At 43.9% G+C, this 15,387-nt stretch overlaps 1 protein-coding gene across 1 annotated transcript in view; it reads left to right on the top strand.

The window, feature by feature from the left end:
- Positions 1–11,561, top strand: part of CLCN1 (chloride channel, voltage-sensitive 1) — a 39,908-nt gene extending 28,347 nt beyond the window's left edge. Inside the window, exons 13-24 of the mRNA XM_009701103.1 lie at positions 2,404–2,473; positions 3,282–3,392; positions 3,480–3,735; positions 4,468–4,601; positions 5,126–5,352; positions 5,467–5,572; positions 5,659–5,715; positions 7,291–7,373; positions 7,902–7,940; positions 8,588–8,692; positions 10,592–10,678; positions 11,163–11,561. Of these exons, the coding sequence (XP_009699405.1) occupies positions 2,404–2,473; positions 3,282–3,392; positions 3,480–3,735; positions 4,468–4,601; positions 5,126–5,352; positions 5,467–5,572; positions 5,659–5,715; positions 7,291–7,373; positions 7,902–7,940; positions 8,588–8,692; positions 10,592–10,678; positions 11,163–11,561 (1,674 nt within the window). The remainder of the gene's footprint in view (positions 1–2,403; positions 2,474–3,281; positions 3,393–3,479; positions 3,736–4,467; positions 4,602–5,125; positions 5,353–5,466; positions 5,573–5,658; positions 5,716–7,290; positions 7,374–7,901; positions 7,941–8,587; positions 8,693–10,591; positions 10,679–11,162) is intronic.
- Positions 11,562–15,387: the final 3,826 nt, after the last annotated feature.

Genomic DNA, 15,387 nt, shown 5'->3' on the forward strand with positions numbered 1-15,387 from the left:
ACCTTTGGTACTCACCATGCAGTAGTTGGTAGGGAGGACTACATCAGGAAAGATTTCTCAAGTTCCACAAAAATAAATGAGTAAAAAGCTATCAGATAATTTATATTTGAGCTAAATAAAGTCTGTTACAGTCTAGTTGATATTCCTGACTACAAATAGGAGACAAATAAGAATATGCAACCACAATCTATAGTTGCATGAGGCTCAAGGATTTGTTAGTAGTACCGTGACTTGTTGGAGAAATGCAGCTGAAAACAGTTTTTCTCACTTCTCGGAAAGCAACAGCACATTAAATGCTCTGAGCTGACATGGTCTGTGGAAGTTGCAACTGTTCAGCCTCTGAAAGGATCAGCTGTGTAACTGACACATGGCTGAGCAGGAGAAGAGATTGGAAAGAAGAAAACTTATTATATTCCAGTATTCAAAAAGTAGCAAGGAAGAGGTTTTTCTGGGGGAGGATGTGGGGGGGAGATAAAAGGGTAAAAATATCATAGAAATAGTGATTTTTGTTGTTGTTGTTGTTGCAAAGGAGCAAAAGAGCTGAGGGCACCTTGCAACATCAGTTGAACATTTCAGTAGATCAGGAATGGACATCACTGATTGATTGACACAGCTGATTCCACCTAAAGTAAAACGCTGTATCAAATTTCTGACAGGCAGTTAAGGGTTCTGCTTCTGTGATAATTCTGATTATAGTGTACCAAGCAGATAAGGCCTCATTTACTTGAATAAAAGAGGGATGGACTATATGGTGTATCTATCCTGAGTCCATCTCTTTTCCTTTGGAAGAGCTGTATCCTCAGACACTAGATTCATTGGACTTGTCCCACTAACTAAAGGCTTTCTCAACTCACTGGGTAACTAACGGCTCCAAGCAGTTTATTTTCTTCTGGATGTAGTCAGAGTTGGGACAAATCACATAAAAAAGAAACCGCTGTTTCTACTCTGGGCAAAGACTTGGCCTGATTCTCCACTGCACTATAGTCCCATTTCTCAGCTGTATTTGGCCTGGCTTTGGTACTGCAAAGACAGAGTATAGTTAGCAGTACTCCACTTCTGCAGCTTACTGGCTTCTGTAGCCAACCAGGAACTTCTCCTCTGGAATATTAAAATGGTTTGTAGAAGGAAGAGCAACAGTCAGTATCAACTTGATGGTCCAAGCCATCCTTGCAGCATGTTCCTCTACCATGGGCTGAGAAATGCTATTCTGCTGGCTCTTTGTTACCTTTGTAGAGGGCTTTCCTAAATGGCAGGCTATACCTTGGCTTCATTTTCCCTTTTATGCTAACCATCTTTTCAGAGTTACAGTGGAAAACCTGTATTGGTGGACTTTGTCTCACCAAACTGACTGTCTACAGATTAGTATCTCATCTGTCTATAGCTGTAACAGTGTCTGCAGAGGCATCACCTCCTCAAAGATGGACCTTGAACAGGAAGGATTTGGCCACTCTGCGGAGAATATGGTCCTGAAATACCTGAAAGTATTACCCTGTGCTGGACCGTGGTTGTCGCTCTGCTAGGGATGATACTACTGCAGCAAGGGACACCTTGCCAGCACACTTCTTTGTACAAGCTTTTGAAACAGCAGCATTCTCTGTGTTTCCCTCAACAGTGGAAATCTCTTGTCATAGAGATTTCAAGTCTGAGCGTATTGGCCTTTGAGGTGTTTGTAAGATTAGGCTGTTGCCTCCAGAAGAAGTCTGTATGTGCTGGGCTAAGCCAGCATTTGAATTGGTCTTCTCAGTACCAGGATGGATTTTATCATTTTGCCCAACATAGTAATAGGACAAGAGGCAACAGACACAAGATAGAATAAAGGAAACTTACGACAGTTGGACTTCAGGAAAATATTCTCCCCTAGGTGTGGGTCAGCATTGGCACAAATGCCCAGAAAAGCTGGGGAATCTCCACCCTTCAAGATGTTCAGAACTCACCTGAGTTAAGGCCCTGAGCAACCTGATCTAACTTAGGAATTAGCCCTTCTGGGAGCAGGGAGTTGGGGGAGAGACCTCCAGAGTTCCCTTTGCACTGAAATATTTCTGAGTCTGTGAAATTTTGTCAACCCTCTTCTATGAAAAGCTAAGCTGCTTGAAGCAGTAGGAAATCTCAGCTTCTGAGGTCCAAGGCAAAGCAGTTCTCATGTTCATCCATCCCCTTGGTGATTCAGCTTCCCTGCCACCACAGCAGTTGCCCGGAGGACGTCTGCATCAGTGTTCGTTTGTTCCTAGAGTTCCTCCAGCTTCCCTTCACTCCTCACAGCCCCTTTACCCTTCACTTTCTGGCTGAACTGCCAGATCCCTCAGAACATGTCTCCTCCTGGATTTACAGGCTGGGCAGTAGAGTGGGGCTGCAGGAAATGCTATTGCTGCTCAGTAACAACCACACCCTTTGGCTCTGTTCTAGTTCTGGATGTCTGTCATCGCTACCACGATGCCAATCCCCTGTGGAGGCTTCATGCCTGTTTTTGTTCTAGGTGAGTTTCAATTTTGTGTTGCAGCATATAGGTCTGATGATAGGTGGAGAGGATGAGAGAGACATTGTATACGTACCCAGCAGGTTTCTTCTAGTGGGTGGGGAGTCCTCACTTCGTGTCTATAACAAGCTCAGTTAACAGTCCATATACCAGCCTCTGAGTCTCTGCTTTTGATATTTTCCCACCCCCCACCCCCTCCAAAATCCAAATGCTGTGGAGGAAATCCCTGTCCTTTTACATAAAGAAAGCCATACTGTGGGGAGGCATGCTGAGCCATGGCCTTCTAACTTCGCTGCCTCTTCACCTACAGAGAAGTTTTCATCCGACAATTAGTAGTAGTTGCTCCTTTCGCTCCTAAAGTTCAACTAGAAGAGATAACCTCAAAACTAGTACCTGCAATGTAATTCACCACTTATTCATTTCTTCTGACTGAAATACAGTAACATACAGGAGTTTATTGGTTTCAAGTCGTTTTAATTTGAGGACCAAAAAATGAAAAAAATATGATGCTAATGTTAAGACAGAGAGGTTATGATAGACTAAAGTATACAAGCTGTGTGCCTAAATGGAAGAATGAGGGATCAACTGTATTTACATATTTTAGTACCTTTTTCTCCTCTCGGGGTGTAACTTCTGTATTTTGTAACTGGGAACTGTTCTTTAGTCCCCAGTGTCATTTTAATGTAAGTTTTGATTTTGTTTCTGTTAGGAAATATCGAGTGATTGCCCAGCACAGCTGCACAGCTGCACAGCACAGACTGGGTGTTCCTTAGACGTTAATTCCATAATTGTGAGTGATATTTTCCAGGTGCTGCATTTGGGCGTCTTATTGGGGAAATCATGGCATCACTTTTTCCCAACGGGATCCTCTTCGATGGTATTGTTTATCAAATCTTACCTGGAGGGTATGCTGTCATTGGTGAGTCTCCACATCTTTCTTTTTCTTTTCTTGGTCCCATCCCCATGACTTTCCTGGTTGACATGACATGCTGTTTCTGTATGACAGTCGTCTTCTCTCCCTATTCCTTTTCCACCCTACCTGGGAAAGGTGCAGCAGCTCTGACCGGAGCAGTGAGCCACACTGTCTCCACTGCTGTGATCTGCTTCGAGCTGACAGGTCAGATCTCTCACATCCTCCCCATGATGGTGGCTGTCATTCTTGCCAACATGGTAGCCCAGAGTCTGCAGCCCAGCCTCTATGATAGCATCATCCAGGTGAAGAAGTTGCCCTACCTGCCAGACCTGGGCTGGAATCACATGAGGTATAGTAGTAAAACAGAGGTGGAGGTGGCAAAGAAATAAAGAAGAAGAGGATGAGACCATGGGAGAATAATAGGTCATGAAAAGGGGATAGTACTACAAGGAAAATAAAAAGGCAGAATAAGCCTGCAGCGAGAAAAAACAAGTGGTGGAGTAGCATTAGGGTTCATACACAGAAATGGAGAAAAGTCATCTTCTTTTTTCACTGAAAGCACAGGTTTGAATAATCTGCAACATTACTGAATTTGTATTAATTTTGCCAAATTGATTCAGTCTAAAAATTTAAAAATCAAGTGTCTCATTTCCACTTTTTTCTGAATTCAGTGGGGTTTGGATTTTTTTCTCCAGCAAATGATTGAAATATCATTCTATTTGGATATTTTTCTTAAAACAAAATTCAGTTATTCATATACATGTCTTCCTCTCTAGTATATATAATATACATAGGTATGTATATATAAAACATCTATACATATATGTGTATATATACATGTTTGTGTGTGTATTTTTATGGTGAGGGGTAATGGAGTGGAATGCAACTGTAATGAAAATCCAGTAAATCTGTGCTGATCCTGTTGGAAAGTCCTCTTTGGTTACTCTCATGGAAGATTATTTAGCAACTGTATTGAGAACACTTTTTAAAGAAGTGGTCATTTATATATTTCTTTAGGGAATTTATCTGCTGGACATTTTTAATATGCTAACTCTTCCTCTTATTGTCCATAAATTCACAGCAAATATAATATCTTTGTTGAGGATATTATGGTCCAAGATGTGAAATTTGTCTCCTCCAACTGTAAATACCGAGACTTGCAAACTCTACTCCAAAGCACCACTGTTAAGACTTTGCCTTTGGTGGACTCACCAGGTAAGCAATGTGGAGAAACTGGTCGTTCCTGAAGACTGCCTCAGCTTAAAGAGCCAAAGAAACTAGCTTTCAAATTACGTGCTGTGAAGGAGACAGTGTGACTCACTACATAAAAAAATCATCCTAAAATCCTTCTGCTATGGATGATGTATGACAGAAGGCTGTTTACGGTGGCGAGACAGGTAAGCTGGAGTGTGGGCAGTGAGGCAGATACAGCAGGTAAGGGAGGTGTGGGGGAAGATCGTGGACTAAACTGTGACAACAGGGAGGGATTTTGCGTAAGTAACGAGCCTGCTTCTGATGTGGTGCTGAGGAGTGGTGCAACTCAGGGATGGTGAGCTTCCTGCAGCCCCACAGTGTATTAGCAGCAACTAATGCAGGGCTGGTCAATGACTCTTGTACAGCTCTAGGCAGTACGAGTCCGAGCACTTTGAAGAGGCTGGAGGGAGGATGGGGCAGTGTGTGGCAGGGGACATTCAAAACCTTGAAGCAGCTTAATGGCTTCTCTGCCCTGTGTTATGCAGAGACCATGATCCTCCTGGGGTCTGTAGAGCGATCTGAACTGCAGGCTCTCCTCCAGAGACATATAAGCCCAGAACGGCGACGGCTCCTCCACAGAGAAAAGCAGCAGAAGCTGTTTGAGGCACCCTACGATGGGCACAGCAAGGGACCGTGGGCAACCCTGCCAAAGCTGAAGCGTGAATCTTTTGCTTATGTTGATGAGGACGAGGATACAGATGAGAAGGGAGAGGTGAGGGGGAGAAGTGGAGACACTGCAACACAGGCTGCTTAAGGAGCAGCAAGGCATTTGGAGAGGCTGAGAAAGAAATGACACAAGGTGGACTTTATTTTCTCTCCATAACAGTTGCCTCAGCCCCCAAGTCCCACTCCCAGTTACCCAGAGGAGCCTAACGGCCCAACAAGTCCTCTTCAACAAATGCCTGAAACTTTGGAGCCACAGCAACCCCCAGGTATGGTGACTTCTGGCATACCACAGCCACATCCTAGCCAGCTTGTGGAAGCTTTGATGCTAACTGTGTGTACATGCCTGTGCGAGGTGCTGATTTCCCACAGAGTGAGAGAAGGATCTTTCTCTGCTGTTCATGTATTAAAGGTACTTTGCTAATGCACCTCAACGTCAGTGTAACATACCTGGAAATATCTTCTGTGTGTGATCCCTCGGAGTCTATGGCAAAAGTAAGCCTACTGAGGCTGCTCTCTCTCTGTCAGTACTTCCCACTCCATCCTTTGCAGTAACATCTCCTCTGACATTTTCTGCAGTCTGCATGGAAGGGTCCCATCTCTTGCCCTCTTTACCCCTTGAATGAATTTCCCTGGTAAAAGCAGCCTGAAAGCTGAACATCTGTACTTGTTTTTTGAGTACCTTAGGCTGTTGCTCAGCCATCTCCAAAACTGAACAGCTCCTCCCTTGGACATACATCTTTTTGAACTAGCTACATTAATACGATAGACAAATACTGATGTATTGTGTTCTTTGTGTGCCACTCCAGCCTATATTAGCTTTGCTTCCAAGACTGCACTCATAGCTCATTTCTGATTCATGTATCATGCATATTTGATGCAGGATAGTAGAGGGGTTTTTTTTGCTTTATGTGTCTTGAAATATGCAGAGAGTGAGTAAGCGCAGAGATGTAGCCCAATCTTGAGAACGAATACAGAGGATAGGGCTCTGGCTCGTGCTTTTAGGCACCCAAAGGTTAGCATCTAACATAGCATATAGCACATTCTGGTTCCTTAACACCACTCATGTATGACTAAACCTTGAAGGTATAGGAAAATCTACTTTATGCTTCCAGAGCAGTAGACTGGTGGGACAGCCATCCACCTTCTTTACCAAATCAGAAAAAGAATCACACCAAAACAAGGACAGTGTGTGAGACATTGTATGTGAAGCTGGCACTGAGTGACCCAGGAGTGACAAGAGGAAGTGGGGCAGGGGGGACTTCATGACGCTGTCCCTGCCAGAATTTTTAGTTTGGCTTACAGCTGTCATTATGTCTGACCAAGCTTCCTCCACAGCCATGTCCCCTTCAGAACAGCACCAAACCCTATCTCCTCTTCTTTGCTAATTCCTGACTGCCCTGCCTGGGAGAATAATCTTGCAGTCTTTTTTATTCCCACCATTACACTGCTGGCCCAACCCATGGACTCCTCACCCCTTTGCACCTGTCACATTCAGGTTGTTGATATGTTTTGTCTTTGAAGTAATTTCCAAATTCCATCTCCCCTTCCATACTCATCCTCCAAACCGCATCCTCTTTGTGGACTGCAGAAACCTTTCATCGCAGCAGTTTATCCCTTGTATCAGATTGTTTGCTGTGTTAGTAGTCTTGCTTCTGGTTTGTTTTTTTGTTGTTGTTTGTGGTTTTTTTTTTTTCTCCAGGGACACTGATCTATGCATATTATCTGCAAGGGCTACTTTGTAAAGGTCTGTTTCCTCTCCTTGAGGAAAAGGTATTGCATGGGATTATTTATTCTGGCATGTTCCAGACACCATCTTAAAAATTGAATGCTAGATTATGACTGGCTCAGCCCCATCACATGCCATCTATTATGTCCCTCATATTATTTCCCAGCCGGCTTGGGGAAGGAGATGGGTATGGGGCTTTGTATTTTTGTCTCTCACTTGTTCTTGTCTCTTATGCATGTGTTTGTTTTCATCCTTCAGGCAATTTCAGGCGTTTGAGGCAACTGATCCAGCAGCTCTTGTGCCATTACAACCGTCCACTTGAAACAAAGAGTGCCATCCAGGTTAGGGACACAGCGAGCCTAGTAGTACCCTGAAGAGGGCAGGGAATGCAATGGAAATGGAACCTATTACTCAGACCCATTCAACATTTGGCCAAAGCGTGGACAGGCTTATGGTCCTGAACACTGGCAGCATCAGTGGGGAACCCCCTCCAAGGAGAAAGGGTGTGATTATACAGGGTTGGTGGATACCTTACAGAGCCTATGGGAGACCCATCCACTCTAGGGCAGTGCTTGGACCACATGTGGGATATCTGAGAGCATCTAAAGCTTTACTAGATGACCATGTTTAGGCACCTGAATTGTTCCACCAGCTTTCCACAGTCAATCTTCAACAGCAAGAGAAGCACAGCAAGTACAGAGTACCCTTTAAAATGTACAAGTATAAAAAAAATCTAAACACTCAGTAATACACTGTTTGGAACAAAAAGGGGACCACTTGGGGCGGAGGAGGCTGTGCAAATTTTTCCTTTCTGTATTCTGTGAAACTGTGGGTTCTTTATCTGTCCTGATCAGTGTTTTCTCCTACAGGAGCCAGTGGAAGTCGTTGACACAATGAGGCCTGAAGAGGTAAGACTGGGTGCAGAAAGGGAGTGAGGTTAATTGAGTGCTTCTTTTGCCCATTTCCTATCACTTGCAATAATTCCTGAACTCCAACAACCTCAGTGATTGCCATGTAAAACCATAGCTAAAGTCATTTCTTCTTAGAGTTGCACAGTGGGCAAATCTCACTCAATAAGAGAAGAGATTGTTCTGCTAGACATGCTGAGTAAGGCTCTGACTAATCTGATCTAGCTTTGAAGTCAGCCCTGCTGTGAGCAGGGTTTTGGACCACAGCTCCACTCTCACCTAAATCTTTCTGTGGGTCTATGTTGTTCCTCCATTTTTTACACAAACAAACAATTATCTTGCAAACACAACGGGAAGATGCACTCAGAAATGAAAGCTCCCTCAGAAAGCTCACTCCCTCTTTAAGCGGGAAGGAGCAAAACCTCATCTTCTCAGAAAACCTCTGAGGTACTGGAATTTCCATAGGGACTTGACATCTGGCAAGGAAGGGATGGGAAACCTGAGGGGTGTGATATAATGGGCAAGACGAATGATCTACATAGGAAGGAAGAAGCATTGACAGGAAAATCGGATTAGTTTGGGTACACAAGCTAATTAGCAACACTGCTGATTACTGTAAGAGTGATTCCTCTTCTTTTCTGTGTCAGATAGATGCTTGGGAACAGGAGGAGCTGAACAAGAATGTGTGCTTTGACAGCTGCCGCATAGATCCTTCCCCTTTCCAACTGGTGGAGAGAACTTCTCTGCATAAGGTGGGTGCAGATGTGTTTCTGAGGCATACACTGTTTTTCTCCACTCTATCTATCATTGCAAGTCTAGTCTATGACTTACTTCTTCACCTACAACTGCTATCCACAGCTATTTCCACATCCAGGTACAGAAGTCAGTTTGTTCCTATAACCTTCTGTGTGTACCTCCAATCTCCTGAAAAATGAAAGGCTACTTGAATGAAGTCTGAGTGCATTTATTAAAATAGCTTTTGGACACCACATAGGCTTTTCCAGCCACTACGTTAACAGAAGGATTCTATGTCGTGCTGCTGGGGGCATTACACTGAGATGCGCAATCTGTCATGTCTGTGTGCAGCACTGGAATGAGTACTCCTGGATTTCTCAGGGTGTTTCTGTCAGGGTGTAAAGTCTGCCTCAGTGCATGAGAAGAGTTATTTGAAACCACTCTATGTCATAGACTCTTCATTGAACTGCAGCACAAGGAAAGAGAAAGCCAGATCGTACAATGTCTAGAGTTAGCATAGGATGACTGGGGATAAAAGCAATCATTGTATATCAGCAATAAGAGAGGACGGGGCTTTCACTCAATGGAAAGGGAAAGAAGCCTACCAAAGTAAAAGTGCACAGTGCATGTTTTTATTAATATTAATTTAACGTGAATGGTCAGCACATGCCTTGCACAAAATGAATTAATTACTGTTATCAAAGGGGTAAGATGTCAGCCTTGAGCAAAATAAGAACAGGTTAGCATATACTTAAGATGAGTTTGGTGTTTTCTAAAGAGCTGTCTGAAGTAATCCGAAAACCACTAGCATTTATCTTTGAGAATATAGGGGTTACAAGAAATTATACCTGAAGTCTGCAAATGGGGAAAGTTTCATACCTCTCATAAAAAAGAGTAAATGAGAAACTCTGAAATAACAGACAAGTCAACTTAACTTGGATGCACAAAAAATGCGGGAATAAATAATTAAGCTATCTGAGGTATACATAGTTAGAGCTAAATGTAAAACTACTGACAATAGAAAGAATACCACAGCTTATCATGATCAAATTGTATTTAATCAGTCTGATTTTCTTTTACACTAGGGTAAAATGTCTTGTTCCTGAAAATGAGATTTTCCCTAGTTTACACTTGAACATGACATTCAATATCTCATGTGATGTTAAAAAAAAAAGGCAAACACCAGTTGTGAAAGAATGACTTCATGTAAGGCCACAGGTAAAGTCCAACTAGAGCTCAGCTTAAAGAACTTGGAGGTTGGAAATACACGACAGACGAAGCACTGAGAATGCTGAAAGTTTTAGAAAGCCTCACCTATGAAGAACAGCAAAATAATGGGGTATATTAGGCTGAAGGAAAGAAGACTGATAGCAGTCTGATATCTGTCCTTTTAAGAAGCCTTTGTAAAAGAAAGGGAATAACTTGTTCTCAGTGTTCCCACTGCATCGGATAGGCAGGAACAAGCTTAAGTTTTGAGTGGAACAGGAAAAAAAGAAATCTTCTAGTGTTAAGGAAAGCACTGGAATAAATAACCTAAGCAGGTTCTGACTTTGCACATCACTATATGATAGTTTAATTTCCAGCACCAAAATGAAATAGGATCTGCCTAAGTCCCCAAATACACAGGGTATTGCATCTGAATCTCTGTTTGCCAGATGCAGGATGGGAGTGACCTTGAGAATGTGCTCTCCATCATCAACAAACTCCCAACTCTGGCTGCACAGCAGAAGGACCACAGGGTAGTATCTGCTAGCTACAAAAGGGGAAGGGAGGAGGTAGTTTTTCACTGGGATGACTGCAGGCTTGTGCGCCTTTGTGATTCCCATTTCTAAATCCCAAGTTCCAGCTCTAGCACGAGGTATCGTGTTACCAGCTTGCAAAGGCCCTGAAACGGTCTTTTGTATTTTTTCTCATAGACACATACTTTGTTCTCATTATTGGGCCTCAGCCATGCCTATGTAACCAGTATGGGGAAGCTGAGGGGAGTGTTGGCTTTGGAAGAGGTAAGTACAGATCCTTTCATCTCCTCCTAATCAACTGCAAATGTTCTGCGGGTCATTGCAATAGCTTACAGATGCTGGAGGATCCAGATGGGAATATATATAACTGCAATTGCTACGTTTTCAATCCAGTGTTGAATTCTGAGTCAACCCTTTGGAAGCCATGTAGAAGAATGGATGACTATTTCAGAGGAGGCAGCAGGTGCTGTTTACAGTGATGTTAGATGGTTCATCCTTTTCACGAACATAGGGCTCTTAACTGAGTGGCTGTTACTGTCTCTGAAAGTGGTGTGGAATTTGTTATTTACCATGGAATGAAAAATTACAATACCAGTGTAAAAGATGATCTTCACAGGCCCCAGAGGTAGAGCAGTGATTCTCTCTATTTGTGATCTCTTTACCCTGGAGAGTAGATGAACTTTTGCTGGGCAGAGCTGGGTCAGCCTCCCTTTCATTCATTTTTTCTGAACTTTTTCTCTTCTCGTAGCTCCAGAAGGCAATAGAGGGCTCCACGCGCTCTGGGGTTCGCCTCCGTCCACCCCTTGCCAGTTTCCGTGATGCCAATCGGACATCCACCAGCAGTGACAAAGTCAGTCAGGCCACTCAGGCGTGGAGCCGGCAGGACAACTGCATGGTGGCAGCACAGCAAGCAGCGGACTTGGGCACAGAGAGCCCACTGCCTCCGTGCTCTCACTCCCCCCAGCCCTCACACTTGCGTGAAGAGGGGGAAGTCCTGTGCTCCACTTACGCCACTGATACTGAGTTGGAAGAGATGGAGCTGACAGGGCCAGTTGCTGAAAACATCTCAGACATCCTCAAGGACATAAGCCTACGCTCCACTGACCTGGATGAGGATGAAGATGAGGATGAGGATGTCCCCTTATAGCTGGTGTGAGGGGAGTAGTCCAGCACATTCTTCAGTTGAGCCAGTCTTCTTGTGTTTGCTCCTCAAAGAGAAGCTTTTGGATGTTCTTTGCAATCCCCACAGAGGATTGATTCAGCTGGGAGAAAGGGTGCCAGACTGGCCCTTTCTTCTGCTGCTTTCTTTCTGTGCAAAGGCTGTCGGACTATACAGGTGTGCGCCGGAGTCAGATGCGGACTGCAAAGTGGCTAAGGGCAGGCTCGTAATGCTTAGGCTTCTGCCATATCTACATAACATGGCAGAAAGGATTGTAACAGGACATGAATACTGCTGGACACAGTCACGATGCTCTGGGTCAATCTGCTGTGTGGAAAGTGGAGGAGGAGCAGCTGTTCTCATTCTCCATTGGTGTCATCCTTCCAGTCACACCTGGCGAGCACACACCAGTGTAAACAGCCAGACCTCCAGCCCAGAAGCATATTGCTGCTTCTGACTGCAGTCCTGTCCATGTTGCTGCAGCTCCTTTTCACTAGCTTTTATCTTGCATCCCCCCCAAACATTCCCATGTAGAATATTTTTCCTCTTTCTCAACTTTTATTCTGGGATTTTCCTGGATGGGGGTGCAGTTAGGAGCTTCTCCTCTGTCCTTTAGTCGAGCCATGCCCTAAAAACAGATGGGAGGAAATTATTTGGTCTATGTCTCATGTCTTGAATTCAGCCAGGGCTCTAAGAAAGCACTGGAAGAGAGGAGAGCCTCTTTGTTTTCCCATCATCTCTGGAATTTTTAAATAGAATGGGAAAATCTTAAGTGAAGGCATCCTCAGTGTTGGAGGAAGAGGAGTAAAACAGTATGTATGCATCTATTTTTCAAATACCTGTGTTTGTCTCTCTGAATCACTGTTCACAATTTTTACAAAGTTATAGTCTTAAAATCCAAGAACTCAAAAAAAAACTACGGAGTGTTAGCAGGCTGCCAAGAAATACGGCAGAGGGAAGCCACGTTTTCTACACTTTGAAAACAGGTTTCTCTCTGAAAACTCCTGCTCTCTTTCCTAGTAATTCTACCCTGCCTACTTTCCACACATTTCTGCATACCTCAGATCTGAGAATTCCAGCTCTCACTTTTGCCGGCTTGTCTCCATTGTGACTAACAGCAGAGACCTCAACCCTTGTCTGCAGCATCCCTCTCTAGTCCAGTTCTAAATCTGGAGCAGATCTTGATCTGTATCTTGCAAAAAGATGTCTTGTGTTTGTGTCATGCATGCAAAACCTTAGCATCCAAAGATAAGATGCTGCTTTGTTTAACTCACTGTCCTTGTGAAGTTTTCTCAGTAAATAGGCAAAATCAAATTCTGCGTATTCTGCAGCTTTCCTCTAACATTCTACATCTCTTTCTATCATATTTTTGGTGTGTCATGGCACTCAGATGCAGTCCCAAGCAGCCTCTTGAATGTGTTTCCACTTATCATCAATAGAGAAGAAATCCAGGCTCTGAGAATATGTTCTTGGGGGTATTCTCCTGGATGTTGTGCCACATCCCCTTTCCTGGTATTTGTAAAGTGTTATCTAACTTGGAGTGACCAGCTTCACCTCAACAGGTGATTTTTCATCAGAGGCAAGTGAAAAATATCATTACCTCTAACCCAGTCTCCCTGGGAAAATTCACCCCTGGCTTTAATTCCAAGGATTGACCTTGCAGCAATTCCTCTCTGACGATGCTCATGGGTGGGAGAGTCTGTGACAATGTCATAGTAGAGGGAAATCTCCTCAGCTAGTCTCTTGAAGACGGCAAGATTTATTTGCCCTGTCTGGAATTCAGAGCCCACCAACTCTGTATTCTTTGACACGTGATCCCCCCTCTATAAGCTAACTGGGGACAGCCTTTCCCTGCCTAAGTGATCTTCCGTCCTCCGAGGGTCACTCTGTCCTTGCCAGAAGACAGTGGTGATCTGAGGGCAAGTCTCTTGTGCACACCCGCTGCTTGCCTCCACCAGAGGGTTGTGGCACATCTCTGGCTGCCAGGCATTAGCACACAGCCTCCCTGCTACCTTTGTGTCACCTTCCCCTGCCTGCAGAGAAGAGGCAAAACAGTTCCTATTTTTTCTCAGGGAACTGTGGTAGTCCTTTAAATAAGCAGGGGAGACAGGACATGCCTTTTATAAAGGCATAAATCTGTGGTGAGTGGCAACCCTCTGAGACCAAATCCGATCTGAGGGTCCACACACCCTCAGGAAGGACAAGTTTCTCCAAGTCAGTCCCAGCCTTATTACCAGCAAGTACAGACTTACATTTTGCAGCTTAGCCAAACGCTTGCACTGAGGCAGATCAGACAAGGAGAAACTTTGAGGCTAGAGCCAATACACCTCCCCCTCCTCTCTCCTGAATACAGATACATGTTCTGCTCCAGTCCCACACTTCACCTACGGTGTGTTACAGAAGAACTGGGATCTGACTGGCTGAGAAAGCAGATGGAGTCTAAATCAAAGCCAGAAAGCATGTGAGTCATGACAGACAGATTGTGAGCTGAGGGAGATGAAGCTGGAACAAAAATGAAGCACATGGAGAGGCTTGGGGAGCTCAGAGTAAGACACAAGCTAACCTGGAAAGTTTCTTGAGGTTTGTCACCTGAGAGTGCACACATGCACACAGACATCTCTCTCCATTCCTATTGCTTTTAGCTGTCCTAGAGTTACCATGAGGAGCTGGACTGCTCTCTGGGGGGAAGCTGAAAGGTGGGTGTCACTGCTGCTCTTTGGAGGCAGTACTCAAGACCCATTCCAGGTATGCCCCCACCCTTGGGGCAGAAGCAGCACTCATCTGCATCGTTTTCTCACCCGGGAAAAAGTATGCATACATGAATGTGTACAGGGAGCCAGGAGGGAACAAAAATACATACTGTAAAAATGGTTTGCAATGGCTGAAGATGTTTCCACTTCCATTTTACCAATAAAATCTTCACTGAGCTGATGCCAAGTACTTTAATAGGTGTAAAATGTGCAGTAAACTGACACTGAACCTTTGTCAAGGGAACTCTAAGCTTGCGCCCTTGCGGGCAATCCCAGTCTGCCCTCTCAAAGTTTAAACTTGAAACCTTTGTTCGGCAAACAAAGTCACATTGATCTGTCACTCTAAAACCTGCATCTCTCATCCTATCCAAGTAGCACAGACTTGGCTACCTATTCACAAAAATAATTTTTTCTCCAACCCAAAATATTCCCAGAATTTGTATCAGCACTGAGGCCTTCCCATTCAGCTAGGAAGTCAAATCTCAGATCTGGTCCCCAAAATCCAAGCACAAGCCTTGAAAAACAAGCAGCTTTCTTTTCTCCTAAATAACATGTGCAGTTTCTTAGAATCATTGTTTTGGCCAGAGATTCCTGTTACACCAAGCTTGCGACTACCACTCAAAGCACAAAAATAGAGCTGATCTTGGTCAGCATTTTCAACTCCAAGCACCTGCTAAATACATTTGCTACCCAACATATAATAGACTGAGAAAAATATGATAGTGAAAAATCTCCAACAGAATAGAAAATCTGGGGAAAACACCACGACTACCACTACCACCACCACCACTACCACCACCACCATCAAAACTACAAAAAATCCTTTGACCTTATAACTTCAAGATAAATCTAGTCTTAATCTCAACTAATTGCCAGTTTACTGATACTCAGTTAGTGAAGGCAAGAAGTCATCCATTAAATTTTAATCTAGCAAAATGTTGAACTCTTCCTTTTACATGGCATTTAAATGTGAAAGCGGAAGACTTGTTTCTAAACTCATCAATATAAAGAATTGGAAAAATAAGGAAGATTTAAGGTTGACAAGACAACCGATAGGGCTTTGG

This window comes from Cariama cristata, unplaced genomic scaffold (genome assembly GCF_000690535.1).
Source record: "Cariama cristata isolate BGI_N322 unplaced genomic scaffold, ASM69053v1 scaffold8080, whole genome shotgun sequence".
Taxonomy (NCBI): domain Eukaryota; kingdom Metazoa; phylum Chordata; class Aves; order Cariamiformes; family Cariamidae; genus Cariama; species Cariama cristata.